Source organism: Ambystoma mexicanum, chromosome 11, assembly GCF_040938575.1.
Source record: "Ambystoma mexicanum isolate Mex_15411 chromosome 11, UKY_AmexF1_1, whole genome shotgun sequence".
Classification (NCBI taxonomy): domain Eukaryota; kingdom Metazoa; phylum Chordata; class Amphibia; order Caudata; family Ambystomatidae; genus Ambystoma; species Ambystoma mexicanum.
In genome coordinates this window covers 1,255,168,353-1,255,192,073 of record NC_090934.1, presented here as the reverse complement: position 1 = coordinate 1,255,192,073, position 23,721 = coordinate 1,255,168,353, and the positions used below count along the sequence as shown (strand labels likewise).

The following is a 23,721-nucleotide window of genomic DNA, read 5'->3' as shown; positions in this document are numbered from 1 at the left end:
AGGATTGTAGCCCAATTTGGGAACCAATGAAGGCTCCTCCAAGCTCGAGTGATACGAGAATACCTCAGAGTATTTGTTATAATACGAACTGGCGTTCCTGAAGGGAGTTAACATAATTAGGAGACATTGCATAAAAGCATTACAGTCCAAATTAGACCCTGTAACCGTTGTCACGATTTCAGCATATTTAGGCAAAAAGTAGTGAACATACTTATCTACGCAACATAAAAGGATAATCAGTTGAGCTTATAACTGCATTAATCTGCGGAATAAGACAAAGTGGAGTCACAGATAATACCCAATGTTTTGACATTAATAGGGAAAGTGAATCGTGCAAAAAGAATGTTCGTAAGTTTGGTAATGGTAGCAGCGAACTGTCTGCTAGAGGCCACAAGGAGGCTGTTTTATTTGGATTTAATCCTAAGCATTCATCTTTCTATTTTATTGAAGATGTGTTGGATTCTTAAGATGCTGGCTGATTGATGAAGACTCATTGGGTGCCACCAGCGAAATTCTGGAAGGTGATGTTAAATGTAAGTAGAGTCGAGAAACGGGATCCCTGTGTAACACACCACTCAAATTGCTATGGCTGACAAATCAATGAACAGTAAACTATTTCCGGCCATGGAAGTTTTCCAGTCTGAATTCTATAGGACCTTCTGGTGGGGGAAGAAGGGTCCCTTGTCCCCTAAATTGAGGAAGTTGAACTCCATCCTTTCAAAGAAATAGGCTCCAGAGCTTGGTTCTGTTGACTACAATCCCGAAACAAGGCAGAAACAATTCCTTGTGCCAATAAGCATTACATTTCCCTTTTGAACTGGGAAGTAAAGCTCATTGTAAGAGTGGCTTTATGCCACATGGATGGTGTGAAGCCTGCTCCAATCAACACGAACCAGGTGGGCCTACCTAGCACTAACCTAAGGGAGCTCACTCGTATGATCCACCTATGTAATTTAATTTATAGGAAGTAGCTCTACCCTTATATTGAGGTAGTGATTCTGAGAAAACATTTCATCAGGTGAAGTGGGGCTCTATGTTCCGATAATATTGGGTTTGGGTCGGAGTTTCCTAAAACCTTTTAAGAATCTCCACACAAAACCGATAGGACACAACATGATCAGCAGGGAATATTCAAAGCATGTGGGGAGGCGTGGCCACGGGCTCACCAGCGGTCCGCAGAGCCTGCCCTCTGGCATCTCACGTCAGTCCCCCCCTTTTACGCGGCGGCCAGCTGATGTGAACCTGACCAGTTACCTTGAAATAGGGTCGAGGGGGGAGACGGTGGGTCGTATGGAGGAAAAGGGACTATGGACTGATTATGACAACTAAGTACGAAAACATTTAGAATGCTTTCAATGGTTTTTATGACTAGCTCTTACTCTCTACGCCCCCCCTTTTCTTTTAATTCTCATCTGTCTTCATTTGCATAAACATATGCTTGTTGCCCTTACACTCTTATATACCACCTGGTGTATATAGTTCCTTGTTGTTTAGGCTAGAATTATGTTTTTTTAAAAAATTAGTTGCATATTGCAGAGGGAACCAAATAAATCTGCCCTCTTGCACTCAGTTTAATCTGACCAGAGAAAATTTGAAGATGGCCATATGGACAGAGGAGGATGTGGCAGGCAGCGTTCAAGGGCACTCTCAAAACGTTTTATATGCAGATGTCCTAATGTCTCACAATGAATTAACAGTCAAATGCATATTCAACCTGCTAAAGACCATCTGCCATTTTACAAACTTCAAAATAAACACAGAAACAATGGGTTCCTGTAAACACAATTCATCGCAGACACAGGTTATTCGACTTGAACTGAAGTGGCTAAAGACTCCTTTGCCTACCTGGGCATTAGGATGTCTTAATACAGAGCGCACCTGATAAGTGCAAACCATGGGACTATATTAAACAACTGCATCCCAGAATACAAACACTTGGGCTATGAGGACTTTATCTTAAATAGTTTAATCTATGGGGCAAGATTAATTATATTAAAATAAGTCTACTCTGCATGTTTTTTTAAGTCTTTAGCATTTTACTCATTCCCCTCCACTTTCAAGATTCTAAAATAGTACAAAAGTATTACAGGTCAGGGAGGATAAGTGAAGATCCCTTTACTGTTTTGCCCACAGGGTGCATGCAAAATGGTTCACTGTTTTTGGAGAGGCGCACAGCGCACTGACCATATGATGCCGTGGTAGCATGCATGGAAGTCTTGTTCACAGATCGGACCTATAATCAGGGCAGTAAACGCCAGGCCGAGTGTTTCTCAACGCTTGCGCAGGCTACTGACACGGTTCTCCATCTCCTGCTCCAAGGAGTTCCTCTTACCATTTTTGGCTTCTTATTTTATGCTGCCGTACGTTGCTTTGCCTTCTCCAGTAATCCACGGCTTTTCCCCATGCCCTTCTGCTCCCTTCGTTCTGCCTCGGTGCCTCGCTCCAGCTTCACCCCTGCCAGCAACTGTTGCAGCCATTAGCTCTCCAGATCTACACAACTACTGTATCTGGATCAGTGCTTGCTCCGTCTCTGCTCCTTTGACACCCAGGGTTCAGATTTGTGGTACAGGGAGCACTATCACATATTGACTTTGCGTTAGCAGTACTGGTCGAGATTCCTGTGTCAACTATTCATCGGTTGAAAACCACCTCAACATTGTGGACGTGCCAAGAACACCCCTAGGATATAAAAACATGGGGCCAGTGTTCAGCATACATGACAGATCATGCCATCCCTTCCTCTGCTTGACTCTTCATGGATCAGCTGTCCATGTACAATTCCTTCTAGTCGAACTGGAAAAGGGTGAAATGAACATGCAGCATTAGTAAATTCACTGCTCCGTATACCGAACAGCATGGAGTGAATAGGCCCATCAGGTTAGTTGACGTCCCATCAGTAGATTATTTTGAGCTCTTTATACATGACATACAGAATTCAGAAACTGACAAATATACCAGATGAGGACATTAAAAGCACAGGGCTTTTTTTTTAGAAGGCTGTGGAGTTTAAATAACATTAAATCTAACAAAACGTATTATGAATGGGCAAATATGTATTGGCAAGCAACATGCTGGTACTACAAGCCCAGAACACACTATGCAAGAGTGTCAGTTGGTCTCTCCTTTGCCTATTTAGGCAGCACGTTAGATGATTCTGGGTGGTTTCCCACACAAAACTGGACAGCAGCTACAATATAAAAACAGACATACATTGCGGAATGTATTCAAAGATTTAGAGCCATATAAAAAGAGGGGACTTGCAAGCTAGTCCCCTCTTTGTATACAGTGTTTTGTAGTCCAAGAACTACAACACTCCGGTGAAGAACGCACAGAAAAGATTATTGCAGGCACACATCAAGGTGAATGACTGATAGTCTTGGAAATCAATTGTGAAATGTATTCGCACAGCATGTAATATAAGAATTAACTCAACATCCCCTCCCTCTCCTGCAAGGTGCAATACAGCCAGAATTCACAGCTTTTGTCCTAGCACAGGACCTTCATGGTTCCAAATAATATTTTGGAATTGGGAGTAAACATTTTTAGGTAATATAAATGTGACAACCATTCGAAATGAGAGTATGTTTAGGTTCGGTGAGGAGCATATGTTTTAACGTTAGAAAGAAAGCCTTAAAGTCTGCAGTAGCCACTAGCCATTCCCTATGATAATCTACTCTTGGCGAGTAAGAAATGGTGGGCTGGGTGGATGTGTCAAATAGAGGCGGCAAGTACGTTTTTGCCTGGCAAGTAGCTTGCACCTTGAAATGTCTACCTCTGTATAGACCTATAAGGTGACAATACTAGAGAAGCTACAATCACTCACCTGCATTGCCAAGTTGTTTGTAAAACCTGTACTCCAGATGAAGTTGAGGTGCTCGGGACTTGATTGGTTCCTGCAACAAAAAAGGAAACCTGAACACGCTGTCTGGTCGCTCATTCAGATTATCAAAAGAACACATTGAGGGGAGGAGTTGGCTGTTTATGCATTTATATTTTCAATACAGGGCGCAGGTGAGACTCCTGTTAAATTAAGATGCAGAACCACCCAGAAGAGCAATAGTAAATGCAAACATTTACATAAATAGAATCTACTCAGACTCCATTTGTTTATTATTCATCTATGAATTTAGTGTTTAACTTGTAATTAAACTGAACTTAAGACCCTATGAATATAGATAATTCAGACTTCTTAAACCCCTCCATCCACTCTCCTCTACCCCCGTCCAACATTGCTTCTCATGTCATTAGGTTCTTGTGAACACTTAGAGTAAACTAAACAGAAAAAAATGCAATTGACTATGTGAAACCAGCCTACCAGTAGCCATTGCAAGACCAACAGTTTTTTCCAGAAAAAGATTGAAATTGGGGGCAGGAGGGAAGATGCCTCCTTTACCCAAGGCCATTTTAAACTAAGGGAACAGGAGACCTAGTCATAAGCACTTAAGGTTATTAACTAAGTAACAAGTTACATATCTGTAACTGTTCTGCAACATGGGTCTGCCATGTATTCACATGCTCATAAATATTCCCTGTTGTCAGGCTGGGAATCCTCAGTAAAGAAAAAAATCAGTTTCGTTTCTGAACCGTCTTTCTACTAGTAACCAATCACTGGTCAGTGGGTCATACTGCCCCCAGCCAATGACTGCCCTCTACCTAAGCCCCTCCTCTGGCAGCCATCTTCAGATTTGGTAGCACGTAAAGTGGCAGTAGGACCAAGAGAAGAGCCGCAGAGGGGTAGGCGGAAGGGTTCGCATGTGAATCCATGCCAGACCCATGCTGCAGAACACTTACAGGTAAGTAACTTGTGCCTTCTCCAGCATGGGGTCTGGCATGGATTCACATGCTCATGAATTAAGAATACATAGCAGTACACACATGCACAACCACGGGAGGCGGCAAGGCTCGACATTAAGCATCTCTTACATTCTCACCAGGCTCACCTTCAAGCAAACCGGTTGAGCAGCACTGCTTGGCCGACTCTGGACTCCTCCCTGGAATCCCGGGAGACGCAGTAGAATTTCGTGAAGGTGTGCGTCGACCTCCACGTAGCAGCCCTGCAGATGTCCAGCAGGGGCACGCCAGACAGGAACGCCATAGTTGCAGCAATCACTCTGGTCGAATGGGCTCTCGGACGGCCAGGCAACGGTCAGTTTGCCAACCAATAACAATGGGTGATACAGCCAGAGAGCCACCTGGAAATGGAAGCCTTGGAGAGGGCCTTTCCTTGGTTCACAGGGCCAAAGGTCAACTGTGATGTCCTCTGAAAACTCTGTGCGGTCCACTTAGAACTTCAGCACTCTAGCCACATCCAGCAATTGCAAAGTCCTCTCAGGCAGCGATGAAGGCGACGGGAACAAAACAGGCAACACCCTGGCCAGCGACAGCAAGTACGGCAGCACTTGAGGGGCTGTAATCCGTAGAGGGTTTATCTTCTGTGCAAGGCACCAGACTGTGAACCTCTTCCATTTATGTCTAACACTTGAGAGTCGAAGAAGTCCTGGCCTTGGCAAGCACCTCCTTCCAGTCCGCCAGGATCTCTTATCCTCCGGACTCTAGCGCTGCAGGAGCCAGGCCTGCAGGTTCAGCGACCCCGGGTTGTGGTGCAGAATCTCGCCTCCTTCCCTGGCAAGAAGATCTGCGTCTGTCGGAAGCTTGACTGGAGGGGACATTGACATGTCCAGAAGGTCCGGGTACCAAATCTGCCTCGGCCACGCCGGTGTGACGAGGATCATCATGCACCTGGACCATCTGAGTTGACTGATGAGTCGCAGAAGCAACAGCAGCGGTGGGAATGCATAGAGAAACAGGCTGTCCCAGGGGAATGAGAACGCACCCCCCACGCTCACCGGCTGGGGGAACCTTCTGGCGAACCTCCAGCACTTGGTGTTTATCGCTGTCACAAACAGATCGATCTGGGGATTGCCCAATCATTGAAACAGCAGGTCCACCTGAACCTGTCGAAGCTCCCACTTGTGGCAAGAGCGCAGCTTCCTGCTGAGTGAGTCTGTGACAGGGTTCTTCACTCCTGCCAGATGAAAGGGTACCAGGAACATCCTTTGGGCGACAACCCAGTGCCATAGGTCCTGCGCTTCCTTGGAGAGAGCTGGGGATCTGATGCCCCCTGCTTCCGATTGTAGAACATCGTCGTGATGTTATCGGTGAAGACCCGCACCGCCTTGCCCTTGAGGGATGGAAGGAATGACTTGAGGGCCCAAAAGACGGCCCGGAGCTCCAGGACGTTAATGTGCAACGACTTCTCCGGGAGCCAAATGCCTCTTGCGTGGAGATTTCCGGTGTGTGACCCATCCCTCCAGGGAGGCGTCCGTTGTCACAGTCTCCTGATGCGCCGGGGTCTGAAAGCCCATGCCCGCCGCTAGATGCGTGCAGACCCCCCACCATGAATCGCTCAATGGAATGTCTCGTTGAGGGTGATCTTGTTCTCGAAGCTTCCTGTCGCTTGCATCCAACGGGCATTGAGGAACTCCTGCAGTGGCTGCATCCGTAGCCTGCACAGCCGAACGAGATAGATGCATGATGACATCATGCCGAGCAGGGACTTGATGGACCTCACCCTGGCAAACTTCATGGTCAACAGCCGTTTTACCTTGCCCAGGATGGCCTTAATCCTGTCCTCCGACGGTGCAGCGAGGCGTGCCACCGTATTGTGTCTGGCTCCCAGGAACTGGGCGTCCTGAGAGGGCTCCAATCAGGACTTCGCATAGTTTATCGAGAACCCCAGTTCCGTGAGCAGGCGGACGGTCCTCGCTGTGTGTCTGACAGCAAGTTCCTTTGACTTTGCTCGGATGAGCAAATTGTCGAGATAGGGGTAGACGTGGATCGCCTGCTGGCGGAGCCGCGCCACCACAGGTGCCAGGCACTTGGTCAAGACCCTTAGGGCAGAGTTCAAACCGAAGGGGAGGGCCTTGAATTGGGAGGGCCTTGAATTGGTAGTGCCGCCCTTGGACCATGAAGCGTAGAAACATTTGATGTCCTTTGTGAATGGGGATGTGGAAATAGGCATCCTCCAAGTCCAGCAACGACAAAATTTCTCCTTCCTCCAGCTGTCCCGGCACGTGCTATAGGGGGACCATCCCGAACTTCTGGGATTTTATGTATTTTTTGAGGAGGCGGCGATCTAGAATGGGCCGTCAACCGCAGGTCTTCTTTCGGACAAGGAAGTACCGCGAGTGTACCGGAGGCCCAGTGCCTCTTTGGGACGAGTTCTATTGCGCCCTTTTTTAGCATTGCTCGCACCTCTAGAAGAAGCTGCGGAACGTGGTTTTCTTTCCTGGCCACAGGTGGGAAATGGGGACACTTCCCTTGGAACTCCAGAGTATGTCCGTTGGCCAGGGCATCCAGCATCCAACGGTCTGTGGAGATGGACTTCCGCACGCCGACCAAGTTCGCCAGCCGGCCTCTCACCGGGGTGCTCGGGTGGGGCCCCGACGTTATGGCCGGTTCAGTCCCGCTTCCCCGAACCCTTACCACCCTGGGCCCCTTGGCGATGATGTCCTCCAGCCTTGCTGCAGCCTCCGTATGCTTCCTGGGACGAGGCACGGGCTGCCGGATGGTAAGAAAAATAGCTGCCGCCGAATCCTTTGGAGGCACCTTCTGACTTGCCACCAGAGGGCCGAAAGGACAGCCGTTGTTGATGGAACGTGCCTTAGGATCACTTGAAGGACTTCCTGAGGTAGTTCACATTCGTGAGAAACTGCTCTGCCTGCTCAGAGCGTCCGCCGCTGTGTTCTGCTCTCCGGCTAGGTGAATTGCCGACAGATTCCTTCTTGCATTGCCCAGAAGCAGCGCTGCATTGCCTCTCTACACAGTGGAAGTGATACTACGCCTCCTTTTTAAAAAAAAATGTATTTGTTTATAGTTATAGTAACTTTTACAAAGGAAATTTCTTTGTGATTTAAAACACGTAATAGTACAAAGGCTAAATAAAACGTAATTTCTCCAGAAATTCACATTTGCCAAATACATTTCCAATTCATTTTCCAATTGGTAACAAATACATCAATATACAATTTCAAAAAAATACATTTAAAAAGAATTCATTTACCTGAGATGTAAATCTCCCTCACAGGGAAGCAAAACACACTCAATTCTTAGTATGGGGACTTAATACTTGGACAACTTCCTCTTATTTCACATTAGATTCAAGACGGCAATAGTGCTTCAGGAACCTGACAACAGCAATCTGTAACTTAACTCGTTTACCGTGCATCATGTCTAACCACAGCATATCCAGATCCACGCAATCAGTGTTTGGAACATATTTACTGAAATGACTGATGCGTTCATTCCTTAAACCATCACACTCAGTCAATACATGCTGCAAAGTCTCTTGATTTCCCCCTCTGCATACAAAATTTACAAAAGGAGGATCCATGACTCTGTCCACTTCTATCATCAAGTATTTGTCCTGTGCTCAACACATTAAAGCGGAATCGCATATATTCCTGCCTCCACTTTTTGTCAGGAAATTTAATTAGGAATGGTTGCAGTTCCCTCATCTTTTTACAATCGGAGACAATGTGGTTATATAATTTAGACATTTTGACCTCTTGAACTGTTAAATTCCAGTCAGCATGAAGCAGTAATTATGTTACTTTCATGGGGTTTGCAATAAGCATATCTCTAGGGACCCCCAAGTTGTCAAGAACATCGTTTGCTTCTTCCAACATGTCCCTGAGATACTTGGATGTAGGAGCACCACTCCTGATACCCATACCCATAATGTCATATAAGGTGGTATCTTTACTGGTTAACAATTTCCTGTATAGGGCCATTCTGCACCATTCGATAGTACTTCTAATCGAGTGTAGTCCAAGCTCGTATCTTATTGCCACCAATGGTACACACTTCGGTAGGCATTTTACCGTAGATTTTATAATTGTGGATTCATACACAGCCACCTCCTTTCTGCACCATAAGGGAGCAAGTTCTAGACCAAAGCAGAGTTGGGGCATTAATCTGTTTTTGTACAGGCGGATGCATGGTATTAATGAGACATTACCATACTTTGTCAATTTTACATAATTGGGCTTTCATTGGGGAAATTTTCGCTTCCAGTAAAGCCCGGAAGTTTACCTTGTTCTTATTTCCAAACACTGGGTATATATGATATGGCATTTGTAACACGCCTATACACAAGTGTTTCAAGGCGCGAATATCTCAAGTATCTTATTGCTGACTTTGTTGGTAATTTCTCATGATTTAGGAACAGTGCATTTATTTTTTTATTTTTCTTGTGGGACAAACACAATATCACTGTTTTAGAGGAATTGATTTTGAGGGCATTTGTAAGGATATATTCTTTAAAAGCAGTTAGAAGTCGTTGAAGGCCTATGGAGGTGTGATCATAAAGAGTTATATCGTCAGCGTAGGCAGTCCACTGTACCTTGATGCCCTCCACTTTAGGTGAGTTTGTGACTAATTTTCTGAAACATGCTCCCCGATCGGAAAAATATAAGTTGAATAATGTCGGGGTGTATATGCACCCTTGCCGCAGACCGTTGTTTACATCAATTTCGTGTGACAAATTTCCCTCCATGCTGAGCCGAACCTTTAATCTAGAGTTTTGGTGCAGGTTATGTACAATTGATAGAAGCGAAGCAGGCATCCAGAGATTAGCTAATTTGTTCCACAACACTGATCTATCCACTAGATCGAAGGAGGATGTAAGATCGATTGATGCTAAATATATGGGAAGATTTCCCGGGGTCCAGGCCGCTTTTTGCATAACGTTAATTGCAAACCACCTGCGTCAGTACCCACGTTCTTTCTAAAACCAAACTGAAGGGGCAACAGTATTTTATGTTGGTCCATCCAGCACCGAATATGCTCTAGAACCAGGCTGGCAAATATTTTGGAGTCAACGTCCAACAGGGCTATAGGTCTATAGCTAGTGGGAAGGGCCCTGTCCCCTTTCTTGTAGATTGGTATAATATAGGACATTCTCCAACTGTTTGGAAGAAGATGTATCTTTACAATGTCTTTAAATAAAAGAAATCGTATTTTGGCCCATAGATTTGCATTCCCCTTCAAAACCCTGTTGCAGAGCAGATTCGGTGTGGGTGCTCTTGAAGGTGAGCTCTTCGTATTGATGTCTTCAATTTCTTTTACGCCAAATGGGATATTCCATGTAGCGTTTGATAACTGACGGGGCAACCCATACCACACTGGGGGGGAGGGGGGGAAGGCAATAAAGACTCGAAAAATGCCCTTCCCATTTCTCTGAGTTTTGCAAGATGTTTGGGACTTGGTGTGATCATGCCCACCATTGTTGACCAGAATCCAAAATCTGCGGGTATTTGCTTCACACAACGAGCTTAGCATAGATTCTGCATCTCCCCGATAGAGCTTTGCACGCAAAGATCTTAACTTATTTTTCCATTTATTTTTTATTGCATGAAATTCCTGTGCTTTCCCCTCTGTAAGATTGCATGACATCTGCTGAATCCACAAATTTCATGATTTCTACCCTGCTTAAGTGTTTATTTCTTCAGAGTATGTGTGTTTGTGTCGTTCGTTACTTATAGCCTTTTCCTTTATTCCAGCCTTTCCTCTAATTACCGATTCGACATAATTCTCAAAGGAATCATGACAATCCACCTTTTCTTTCCTGGCATATACATTTTGAAAGTCGGCCTGGAAGAGTATTACCTTTCTCAATATTTGGTTTATGCCAAGAAATTCTGTTCGAATGGACATCCGCTGTAACCTGAATATTGAGCTTTTGTACCACTGCCCTGTCCATATCTACCAATAATGACCTCTAACATTTTGTGATCTCTTTCCTTCGTGTCCAGCAGGCCAAAATCATGGACAAGGTCAAAAGTGTTCGTACAGAAGAAAATGAAATCTATGGTGGATGACCATCTTCCATTGGACCATGTTGATTTGTCCGTGGAGTCATCCAAATGTTCATGCACACCGTGCATTCCCCAACCGTCCAAAAAGAGGGCCCATGTTTCCCCCTGATGACATTTCCTCTGGTCGATTCTTTCACCGATCAGTCGTCCAAACCTACAATCATTTGAGCCTTCCTCTAGGCGTATTTCAGAATTAAAATCCCCAGACAGGATCATATATAAATCCTTATTCATATCCTGACATTCTTGGATTACAGAGTCCATTGCATCAATGTTTGCATTTAGATCGCAATCGGGTTTCCAGTAGATGTTTATAATTAATAGTAGCATAGGGGAACTCTTGCAATCTATTATCACTAAAACGGCTAAACACCCTTTATTTATGTGAAACTCTTTTTTGAGTTGTGATAGATATGTTATTCTTAATCGCAATTAATAGCCCACCCGACGGTCTCCCCTTTGATTCTTTTGTGGCGGGATTCTGAAAAGTAGTAAAACTATCCAATACAATTTCGGTCTCTGCCCACGTTTCTTGTATACATAGAAACGAGTGAGTCGCGAGTTCCGCACACGTATCAAGAATACAATAGAGCACGTGATCCCCTCGAGTTCCATGATAAGAATGAAACTTTCACGGTACTCTAGGATGAATCTTTCATGCCTTGGATCTTGGATATAGATTCCCTCAAGGTTGAAGCCAGCCATCTCAACTCCGCCACCTCATCTGAGTGTATCTCAGCATTCTTGTCTCTTACTCCTTCTTGGTCATTTTGCATCTGCATCTCTCTAGGGGGCCCTCCCCGCCCTCCTTCCACCTTGGCTAAAATTCACTATACCATACCCAAATCGTTCCAGAGCCACTCCTGTTAGGGCAAGTTCGTATGTAGCCCGGGAATGAAACAATCCTGACAGTCCTATCTTGTTGGGTGAATGTAATCGATGAGCTTAATGTCACTTGATGTAATTAGAGAGAGCCGGGGTATCTCATTAAACAGTGACAAGATCCATCCTTTATTTAAGGATGGAGGCCCTCCTATTGTGAGCATAAAATGTATGCCGACACTGGGGTCGTCCACAAATTTCGGCTCCCTCCAATCTCTTTGATCTTCTGGCTAGGCACTAGATAGCATTGGGTCTTGTCCCTCTGCCCTCGAGAGACCACCTATCTCCACCTACGTTTTCTCCTCTCTCGTCGTCCCTCTTCCATTCCTTGTTTCATTTGTAGTCTTTTTTTCAAGATCCTGCTTTATATTCCTCATTTCGCCTATCTCCCGCATCCTCTATTCAAAGCCCATCCCCTCAGTTCGGGGTTTATTTATTGTTGTCCCCCCCATCCTTACATTCCTCTCCCCTATCCCTCACACTATCCTGTGTGGTTATGGAGGTGGGCCCTTCTCTATGAACACTCTTCCCGAGTACCTTGGTCGTCGTGTTTGTTTGAATATTCAATCTCTGTTCAATCTGTTTTTTTTTGTTTCTCTCTTCGGCTTTCTCAACCATTGTAGATCTGTGCGGTTCTCCCTCGAGCCCTTTTTGATTGATTTATAGAGCGCTTTACACCAAGGCGCTGTACAGTGGAAAAACATTATACATAATAACATCAATGTAACAGATGAAGCAAAATTATATCATGAATCATTCGATAAAACAGTGACAAGAGCAATTGACTGAAGGGGAGAGGGAATAGGGAGTGGGATTAGGCGGGTGGGGGAGGGCGTGGTGGAGAGTTAGAAGAGGGAAATTGGAGAGAGAGGAGGGTAGGAGAGGGGAGAGGAAAATCAAGGGGAAGAAAGAGGTAGGAGGGGGAAGCAGAGAGGGTATAGGGGGAGGTTTCAGGGAGGAGAATGGAGAAAGAGGGATTTAAGGGAAGTGCGGAAAGAGGGGAAGGAGGTAGAGGAGCAGATAGTGAGAGGGAGTGAGTTCCAGTGTTGGGGTGCAAGGAGTTGGAAGGAGCGGAAACGGGAGGAAGCACAGGGGGATGGAGGTACGGTGAGAAGGAAGTGGTCAGCAGAGCGAAGGGAACGGGAGGGGGAGGAGGAGAGATAAGGAGGAGCAAGACCATGGAGGGATTTAAAGACAAGGCAGAGAAAGTAAAATTTTAGCTGTGAGTGAAATGGTAGCCAGCCAAGGTAAGAGAGCGAGGTAGAGATGGAGTCACGGGAGGTGAGGAGACGAAGGGTGCGAACAGCAGAGTGGTAAATGGATTTAAGGGGGGCAAGATGAGATGCTGGTAGTCCAAAGAGAAGAGAGGAGCAATAGAAGAGGCGAGAAAAGATGAGGGATAATAGTGATCTAGGTGGTAGAGAGTGGCCGTACTTAGAGGGAATTTGGAGTATTTTAATAAGTGCCTCTTGAACTAGTTTTTTGATGTCTTCACTAGGTACCAACGGTGGCACAATACTGTTAAACGCCTCAATCTCTGGCCCTGCTTCCTCACGCTGCCTTGAACTACTGCATTTATTGGGGCTGTCTTCTACCTGAAGTGCTGTTTTATCATCTTCTACTTGCTCTACAGTTTCCTGCACCTTGTCCACTGTTAACGTTTGCTTGTTTTTTGTACCAAAAAGTTGCTCGATCCTCCTTTCCTCCTTGTATCCTTCTAATTTGCTTCCCTTCGACTTCTTAGAATCTTTTTTCTTGTTTATTTCCATTATTCTACATTTAGAATTTCCTTTGCCTGTTTTGCCTTTGTGGTTCATAGCTTCTGAAAGGGTGTTCTTAGCTTCTCCATATTCCTTGCCATTTGTCTCCAGTATGTTTCCTTCTATTCTGTCTGTGTCCTTCCTAATTTGTCCTTGTCTATCAGACACTTCCTTCACTTCCAGAGCAATTTTGCTTTCTTCGTTTAGCTGGGTGAAGTCTAAGTGACCTCCCTCTATTGATAGACTACATATGTCTTTGAAATTTATATTAGTGTTTTTCATCTTGGGAGAAGGTTGATTGTTAAGTTTTTTGGCTTCCATTATGTTAGCTCCCTTCTCACTCATTTTTTCTCTTCTTTTATGTGCCCTTGCCCGCATTTTCTTTTCTCTTCGTGTGATAACGTACACGAACGGGGTCTCCTCTTCCAGGGTTGATTCTCCCCTAGCTTTCTGCTTCTGATCCTGCATTTTGGCTTCCTCATTTTTCATCACTTCCAAAAGTGCCGATGGACTCTCCAGCTTGTTCCCTACTGACTGCTCTGAGGTAATTAATGTAGAGTTTTCCAGTTTCCCTAATTTGTTTTCATTTTGATTTTCCACTTTTTTAATTTTTTCCTAATTAAAATCAGTCTTTTTAGTTCATTCGCATTTTCCCAAGTTAACTCCTTCTTTCACACATAATTTGTTCCCTGTTTGGGAACCTTGATTAAGGGTCATTGTTTTTTCCGTTGGAGGAGTTGTGGGGATTTCTTTTATGCTTAAAGCGTGTACAAAACCTTCTAGCCTACTTAATTTGTCTATGGATTCAACCATCATGCATCTTAATTCCTGTAACTCCCCATGCATCCCTTCGTGACCTTTGTCTAGGAGATTCAAGATCCTAGTTAATGCTGGAAATGACTGGTCTAGCATGTTATCATCCACCTCAATTTCCTTACTGTGGTGGTTGCGCATGCTTTCCTCGAACTCTCCTCTCCCAGGGGGGACGGGTTGAGTCGGACTGGAACATTTGTTTACAGTTAACTTATGTTCTCCCGTTTTGCTACCTCCAAACAAGTCCATTGGAGGGCCCTTAGTGTACTCAGAGAGCTTCTCCCTACTTTCCATAATGGATTTATGTAGGTGGACATTTTCAAGACTTCCTCCCCTAGCCCTTGCTGGTGTTGAGGGGCCCATTGAGAGCCTCACCCTCCTATCTAGTTCAGCCGACACCACAGGTGCCAAAAGGGACATGTCCAGCAGAGGTGTGGTGGGCATGGAGTCATCCATGTTTAAGGCTGAGGGTCTTACGGGTATTTCTTGGACACTTAGAAAACTTTTCTGCGCAATTTCTTCGAGATCCATCTTCTGGAAAGACTCCATTTGGGCCTTTATCCCCTCACAACATTGGGGAGGGGCGGGAAATCAATTCCACTTAATTCCCACTTTTCTGTCTCCCCCACCCCCAACGTGTCCCTAATATCTTCATCGTTCATTATGGGGGAACGGTGGTTTGTCGTTGGGTCTTAATTGATTGTGTAAACACAAAAGTCCCACTTTCAATAATTGTATTATGCCTCTCAGATTTGTCTTTTGTTTTGCCGCTTGAGATATTTTTGGGTCTCACACAGTGTTGGTATCGTGCCACTCCTTAGGGTTGCCACCATACTCCAGATGCGGGATATCCCTCTCACTTAAAGACCAGGTCGCATTTGCCTTATTTGGCCCCCTCCAGATACAAACACAATAGTCACTGCGCTCCCCTTTCTAGATACTGAGCGAGGAAGTCAAGTGCAGGGTTGCAGATTTTAACTTACCCTGCAATATTCGGCCTTGTCTTCTGAAGTCTTTACAAAAATACCACAAAATCTAGTGGGTCAAAGCCATTCTTTACCACCGTAACTCTGACCCACCGACCACACACAAGAGTGCAAACATATGTGCTAATGTTTTGGATAACCAAATGTGGCCGTGCACAATTGCGGAATAATCACCCCCTTCTAATCCTTGAAGAATAAAGCTACATATGACACACAACTGTGTCACTGTCCACTAAATCGTGCATACAAAACCAAGATCCTAGGTACAGGCACTCACTAAATCATCCAGATAATAGTTAGAGATGGAAAAGCACCCTATCTGAAAAACAGTGCTCAATATAAACACAAATAGCCCCCTCAAAAGATCCTGCTAAGTGCAGCCCCCATGATTGTTGGAATCTGCTTATCGCTATCACCGTTGTGTCAGGTGAATTTCCAAGGGTACTTGAGGTGCCCACATAACCAATTCGCCCCCAGGGCTGTAACTAAGGCAAAAATACATGAAAAATAAAGAGTTGCCCTTTCAGGAATTCGTGGGCCCAGCGGCCCCGCGCACCGTGAACAATAAACATTACTTCTATGTACTTCAGGGTGCGCGCGCGGGTGCGCTGGGGCCACGTGTTTTGAAGTACCAGGAGAGGCGTTGTTACTCACCACTCCGAAATAGGCCCAAGATGGAGGAGTGACCTTGGAGATGATGGTGGTACAAGAATCGATATTCAGCCTTCCATCCCAGCTCCCCTGAGTACAAGACTCAGGCTTCCTCAAAGAGGGGCTCTTTTCTACAATGTACCTCTCTGCTGTTTGTTGGGACAGACAGAGGTGTCAATTGAATATAAGAGCGGGGAGAACACACACCGCCAATACCAATGCTGCAAAGGAATACAAAGATATTAGACAGTGTTGAAATTAAACCAAGTAATCATAAAAGTTGTATTTTACCGGAAACTACCTAGGTAAGTATTGGAGTGGAGCTTCCCTGGGGTGGATCTACAAAAAATATGAATAAACACAATGAGTGGGATAATTCTAAAGAGCCTTCCTAAAGTATCAATCCCACCTAAAATATCGCACCAACAACAACTAACCTGAATCAGGATATTTTGAGGAAAGTAGTCCATGAAACAGAAGACAACGAAAGGAGAAAATAAACAGGAATGTTAGTATAGGGAAGTAGCCCCGAACGGCACGAGGGTCACACTAGTGCCGGGTTGGTGCAGTTTCAGCAGAGCGTTTGTATGCACTTGAAGACAAGTTCACAATATAGTCACTCAATGTCCCAGAATCCACCAAAAGATAAATATCCAAACAAGGCCGTGGAGAGAAATAGTAGCAGAGACGGGATTTGTCAATTATAAGTATGTACCTGAGCACACACGCATCCAGAGTAGGCGTAGAAAAGTTCCAGATTGTTGACAGCAAGTCCTCTGCGAGGAAGGCTTTGTGGTTCCATGTCCAGAAGCGGCTAGCTGGAATGAAGTACCGCAAGAGACAGCAGGAAGCCGGATCCAATAACGTTCCGGGTCAAAAGCCAGACGAGCACGACAGGAATAAAGGAGGAGGCAGGCCAATCCAGAAGTCAGGCAAGGGTCAAAACCAGAAAAGCAGATAAGGAATTTGTGTGGAGAAGACACGAAGTAGTAACGGACGTAACCGCTGTAGCTTCTAACGCTAATTAGCAGCAACAAGCCCCTTGAAAGACTCTGGTTTTAAAAGGGGGTGTGTCTTGCCGTACGTCTTCCACGTACAGGATGTGTCAGCTGACACGGAGTCCGTTGTAGTTTGTACAGGTGCCATGGCAACCTGTATCTGGTCCACAGAGGCGCGTGTAAAGAAGTCATATTCTGCAAGGAAGCCCGCAGGGAAGCCTGAAGTGTAACAGGCGTCACCACGCCAGGGGGGCGGGGCCACGTGCAGAAGGCAAGCTCTGAGGGGAAAGAAATAGAAAGAAGCATATAAGAGCTAGGTAATTACTAGCAGAGGGTTTAACAAAGGGGTGTGACGGATACAGTCACGAGGGCACTGTGTGTAAATTCAATAAGCTCAACGTGTGTGTGTCACGCAGAATCAAGAAATAAAGCGTTCTATGGCAACGAACACAACGTGCGTATGAACAGAAACAAAGTCCATGGCAGTGATCCACTCGTGAGCTCCAATGAGAGACAGTCACATCTTTTCCCTTATCCAAGGTCAGGCAATTGGTGTAACAAATAAAGACGTCCTTCCAGGAGCAGAGTTGAATACGGCAGACCCAGAAAGTGGCAAGCACACGAAGAATGTCAGACACGACTCCAGCAGCACCCGCCCACAGTAAACAGTACTTCTATGTACTTCACGGTCCACCTCTTTTGTTGAGGTAGTACATGGCCACTGTGTTGTCCGTCATTATCAGGACATTCTTTCCCTGTACAGAGGGGGGAGAAAGGCTCTCAGCGCTGGTCTGATTTCTCTCAGCTCCAAAAGGTTGCTGTGTAGTTTGGATTCCAATGGAGACCACCGACCGCTGATTGTCTGATCGTTGGTGTGGGCTCCACACCCTTTGAGTGAGCCGTCCATTATCGTTATCTCTGGCCATCGTTGCCAAAAAGATTCTCCCTTGAGGATATTTTCCTTGCAAGCCCACCATAGAAGATCTTGAGCCACTCTGGCCAGGACTTGCAAAAGATCCGACATATCACTCAAAAACTGGGACCATTGAGTCCCGAGGGCCCATTGAAGGGATCTTATCCTCATCTGGCCTCTGGCACCAGAAAGATGCAGGATGCCATGAGGTCCAGCAACCTCAGAAAATCGAAGGCTGGCAGATGTTGGGCATTCTGAAACTTTACCATCTGCAGAATGTGGTGTGCTCTTTCCACGGGAGGCAAGGCTTTTCCTGAGGAAGTATCCAGGACGACTCTGATGAATTGGAGTCTTTTGCGTGGAATCATTTGGGACTTCTTGTAATTGAGGGAGAAGCCCAGTCTGTGCAAGAACTGGCAAGTCCTGGCCATATGTTCCTGGTCTGGTCTGGGTGAACTTGCCCCAATTAGCCAATCTTCCAGGTAGGGGTAGATGTGAATCGCACCTCTCCTGAGACTCGCTGCCACTACAGCAATCAGCTTGGTGAAAACCCTCGGGCGGAGGTCAGCCCAAATGGCAGAACCTGAAATTGATGTGAGAACCGCCAACCGCGAACCTCAGGTTCTTTCTGTGCTTGAAATGGATCGGCACATGAAAGTAAGCATCCTGAAGGTCCAACGAAACCAGCCAGTCCTGAAGTTAAAGAGCCTGAACGATCTGAGAAAGGGTGACCATCTTAAACTTGTCCTTCCTAAGGAATTTGTTCAAATTTCTCAAGTCCAAGATGGGTCTCAATCCTCCATCCTTTTTGGGAATGCGAGAATAAGGGCAGTACCAACCCTTGTTCCTTTTCGCTACAGGTAGATGTTCTATTGCACCTTTCTCTAGCAGGGTTGAAATCTCCTGCACAAGGAGCGGGTCTGGAAATTTGACAGAGCTGGTTCCCGGTGGATGATTGAGGTCTGATGAAGACAGTAACCATGGGTCACCATCTCTTGCGCCCAGGCATCTGCCGTAATGCCCCGCTATTCGTTCAGATACCGAGTGATCCTGCCTCCCAGCGGGGTCTTGTGGGTGAAGACCTGAAAGTGGCTTTGCAGCAGCTGCAGCAGTGGCTGAGGAAGTAGTAGCCGCAGCTTGGGCTGATCTAGCACCTTTCCCCCACTAAGGGGTTTTCTCTGTTGGCCTCTTTAACTGGCCTGTCCCCTTCCTCTTCCAAGAGAGGAGTAGAACCGAAAGGGACGACTCCAGGAAGATGACCCTGCGTAGGATTGTTGTTGGGGCTGTCTTCTAGCGGCACTGAGTGATTTTTCTGCCACTTTCGAGGTCTGCAGCTTCTCCAAGCTCTCTCCGTCTTGCTGCCGAACAGCCTCCAGCCGTCAAAGGGCATATTGAGTAATCTGGACTGCACATCAGGTGGAAAGCCAGATTTCCTCAGCCATGCAAATCTGTGTAGGAAAGTGCTAGATGCCATTGACCTGCTTATACTGTATCAGCAGTGTCCAATCCGGACTGTAGGCATTCCTCCATAGCCTCTTTTCCATCTTTCACTATCGCCAGGAAACCATCCTGTTCCTCACCCTCTGGGATGTGTTCAGCCACTGATGTCATACAGTCCCACAGGCTGTATGTAAATCTTGCCAAAGTGCAAGTTACATTAGTCGATTTAAGGGCCATGCTGCCCCCAAGAAAAGATTTTCCGGGCCCAAGCGTCAACTTTCTTATCATCCCCGTCTGGTGGTATTGAAGGGTAAACTGACTGCCTAGTGGAGGTTGCAGCTTGTACCACTAAACTTTCAGGTGAGGGATATTTAGATAGGTATTCAGGATCTGATGAAGGTGGTCTGTACTTTGGCACATATTTTTCATTTACTGCAGAACCCGAATCAGGGGTATTGCAATTTGCCATCACCTTTTTTCCAGTGCCTTGTGGAAAGGGAGGACAGGGTCTTTTTGAGGTCCCTAATTCAGGATGTCAGTCATATCATCCTGGTCGAAACTTGGGGGGGCGGCTTTCCAACCCATGAAATCAATGACCCGTCCCATGAGGTTCCTATAACCGGGATCTGCATGATCTGCAGGGTCTGGCCTCACAAATTCCACTTCAAGGGAAATGTCTAGGCAACTGGCATTTTGAAGACAAAGATCTGTCATCTTGGTATTCAGGTCTACTAACTTTTCAGGAACCTCCCTGGCTCCAAACCTAACCCCAGCCGAAGTAACATCCTCTTCAGTGGATTGCTCTTTAAATATAGATAGACCTGAAAAATTCCTTCCTGGGTGGAGTATGGAAAACCTTTTCTGGTAAAAGAGGTGGCATCAACCTAGGCTTGGACAATGGCGTCGACTTTGGCATCGGGATTAAAGAATGCCTCGATAAAGGTGTTGAAGGCATCTATGGTATGGACGCTGACTTCGACGTTCTCGAAGGAGGCTTTGATGCTGCCTAAGGGGGCTTCGAAGGTGTCGGTGCCATTTTCAGTGGCGGCTTCGATGCCATCGCAGACCGTCAAGTCGAATTTCGACTTCGATTCCGCTACCCCCGATTTATGCACCAGTGGTTTTGCCTTTGCATGAGGTGTCTGAGAACTTTCCCTTGACGACACCCTCAACTCTGTCGGCTCTCGCATGCCTGGTCTTTGATCTTCCTCTAACTTTTGGAGTGGGCAGGGGCACGATCTCCACGCTGCTTCTTCAAGGGGGTCTGAGCTGCTTTCTCAAAGATTTTATGCATCGAAGCCCTAAAGGCCTCCCATTTTTTCATGGGAATCGTGCTTGGAAGGATAAGTCACTCTTCTCAGACGAGGAGGAAGAAGATCTGTGACGTTTCTTTGACCTCTTGGATGAAGACGAGGAGGATTTCCTCGAGTGACTTTTTTGATCTCGACCTCCTCGACCCAGGTTGAGATTTTCCACTCGACCCTCCTGAATCTTTGTCTTTTCGAAGACCTATAAGATTCCTCCCCCACCGCCAGCTTACCTTTCCGTTCCCCAAGAACCTTATTGGACATGGCCTGACAGGAACCACATTCGTCAACCCGAAGGTCAGGGCTGAGACACCAGAGGCAATTCCGATGGGGGTCGGTAACTGACATTTTCCTAGCACACTTGAAACTTTTTTTTAAACCTGTCTTGGGTGTGATCGGAGTAGATGACAAGGACAGTCAAGAAAAAACCTGATGCGCCGTTCCGTGACACGAAGCAGTTGCTCAGAAAAACGGAACTGAGTAACGGGCGCCGCTCGAGCCCTTTATACTGTGGATGAAGTCTACTCTCGACGGCAGCCCTCGAGGGACTACGACTCCGCGGCCTCCAACACAGCACCCTCTGGTGAACATTTTTTCCAAAGCAGCAGATGGGAGATATCTAAGATGAGGAATACGAGGGAGGCCAATCCATTCGAAATTGTTTTACTATTCTCAGACTGAAGTTAGGAGCTTTTCCAGAGTATCACGATATGGCTGCAGCTACCAGTCAGTTCTCTGCCACAGACAAAAAAGGTATGGTAAAGCATGGTGAGGCTTTACCAAAAGGATTGCAAACTGTTTGGTAAAGCAGGGTCAAAACCGTTCCCATTTTAGAGTGTAAGACTTTGTCTTGGAGACAGCCCTGACTGCCTGCAACACAATTTTGCAGTCTTCCAGAATGTCTATATGCCGAAATTCTGAAAAATCAGGAGTCACACTCTTATGCCAAGTGACTTTGGGTCTGGTGATATCGATCCTCCACTGGCGTGAGGTTCCGTACATCAATAGCTGGATGAGACTTGAGGACCATGACTACCCAGCCAATACTCTGGATATGAGAATAATCTGGCAAGGTTAATGCCTGGTGCTGGCTACCATTGAGAGCGCTGCAGTGAAGAGCTTAGCCGCTAATCCCAACATGATCTTACGGAAAGCGGATAAAGGCGGCGCCATCGTAATGTTGATTTCCAACAAAGTCGAAAAATCATTGTCAAGGGGATGGATATGCCAACAAGAACGTGATTTTTTGGTTGAACAGAATTCAACAGAACCCAAAATGTGTATCCCCCCCCAAAATTCATAAGTCTCTGGTCTACCTACCCAGCCGCCCAATTGTTTCAGGAATGGGCTCACTACTAGAACCTCTATCGAAATGTGCGGACCGGTATTTGAAACCATGTGTGTCCACTATGTATTCATTCATACAGGACACAGAGATAATTAATATGGTTGAGGATATGCATTTCGACCAAACAGTTGTTGGTTAGTCTAGCTATTGTGTCTCTCTACACTTGTATAGCACAGCTGGAAACCCTGAATGTCATAGGAGGAAACACTGCTTACTAAGAGAACAGATGGTACGACACACAATAGTTTCATTTGTGGTACGCTGAGATGTGCTTACTGAAAATCATTTCAGTTTCAATGGTCAATTGTACAAGCAAATCCACGGTACAGCCACAGGGTCCTCAGCAGCTAACCTTTTTGTAGAGTCCTTTGAGCCCCAGACAATATATAGCGCCACAAACCCTTTTTTCTTGAAGTTGGGGTTTTGGAGACCCTATATTGACGAGATCTTAAACGTTTGGGATGGTTCATTGGCCTAATTTGAGGAATTTATGGAGTGGATAAATTGTCAATATCAGTTCCTTAAGTTCACTTCTACACAGTAACTTGGAGATACATTTTTTAAACGTTACAATTTGGGTGGACACCATTCGTAATATCCTCCAAGTGAAACCATTCCATAAGCCAACAGACCATAATTCTCTCCTGGTTTTGGATAGTTGTCATCCACGTCATACCAGGGAGAATCTCCCGTTTGGACAGTTTTTACGTCTGAAGAGGAACAGCTCGACAAGGGCTATTTTTTTGTCTGAAGCCGAAACCTTGAGCTCTAAACTGAATGCTCGACAGTTTCCCAGAACAATAGTCAAATGAGCTTTTAAAATATCCACAAACAAACGCGAGGCACTTCTTGAATATCGTGAGAAACCAAAAGATGACAGAGGGATTGTGTTTGTTAGTACATTCACCCCCTAGCGAATCAAATTACCAAAACCGTCAAGAAGAATTGGTACATTTTGATGGGTGGAGAATGTCCTCTTAAACCACCATTATGTGCCTTCAAGAGCGGGGCAAATCTCAAAGATATTCTAACAAAAAATGATATCATGAAAGCATACATTCAAGGTAATGTAGACTGAGCAGTAAGGCAGATTACAGGAGAAATGAGGATGTGTAATAGTACAGTCAGAAAGCACTTAGAAGTAACTCATTCTACGCACTGTAGGGTCTGTCAAACAATCACACATCATTCAGTAATTACATAGAAATACTCATAACTCCTGAAAAGGACCAAGACACTCTTGAGGGGGTAGATCCAAAAAACAGATAGAACACACCTCTATTGGTCCCTACAACCCCCACCCCTGATCCTAGGAGCTGGTGGTGGGCTGCTTATCTCTGAAAGGATAGAATAAGGAAGCCAAAGTTATTTGTTGTGGACAGAACCACAGAGGTTATGAACATGTCTTGGTCCACATAGAGAAGGTCACACATACCTCCAAGTCAGGGCATCTTTTATATACATCTTGGCCTTGAAGCAAGGGCCATAGGACAGTGTTAAAAAGCAAGATGTGTGTACGTCTCTCAGGGACAGAGTGCAAAGATTTTCTTTTTTTTTTTATAATTCACCCTGGAACATAACACTATTCATTAAAACATCAAAACAGAGCCTCCAGGGGGCGCTGAGATGTGCTGAAGTCTCTCAGCCAATCTCCCCAGGGTGTTTAATTTTTGATCCTGGGCCCCCCCCCCCCAGCCCGGTGGGAGCTGAGCCCTGACCACCAAAACAATGTGCATCACGCATAGA

The 23,721-nt window shown here is 45.7% G+C and overlaps 1 protein-coding gene across 10 annotated transcripts in view; it reads right to left on the bottom strand.

Moving 5' to 3' along the window:
* The window catches only part of CSNK1G1 (casein kinase 1 gamma 1), a 1,083,432-nt gene that overhangs the window by 419,582 nt on the left and 640,129 nt on the right, over positions 1-23,721 (bottom strand). For all 10 annotated transcript variants that reach the window (XM_069624685.1, XM_069624691.1, XM_069624684.1 and 7 more), the window contains one exon: positions 3,824-3,893. In XM_069624685.1, the coding sequence (XP_069480786.1) occupies positions 3,824-3,893 (70 nt within the window). The remainder of the gene's footprint in view (positions 1-3,823; positions 3,894-23,721) is intronic.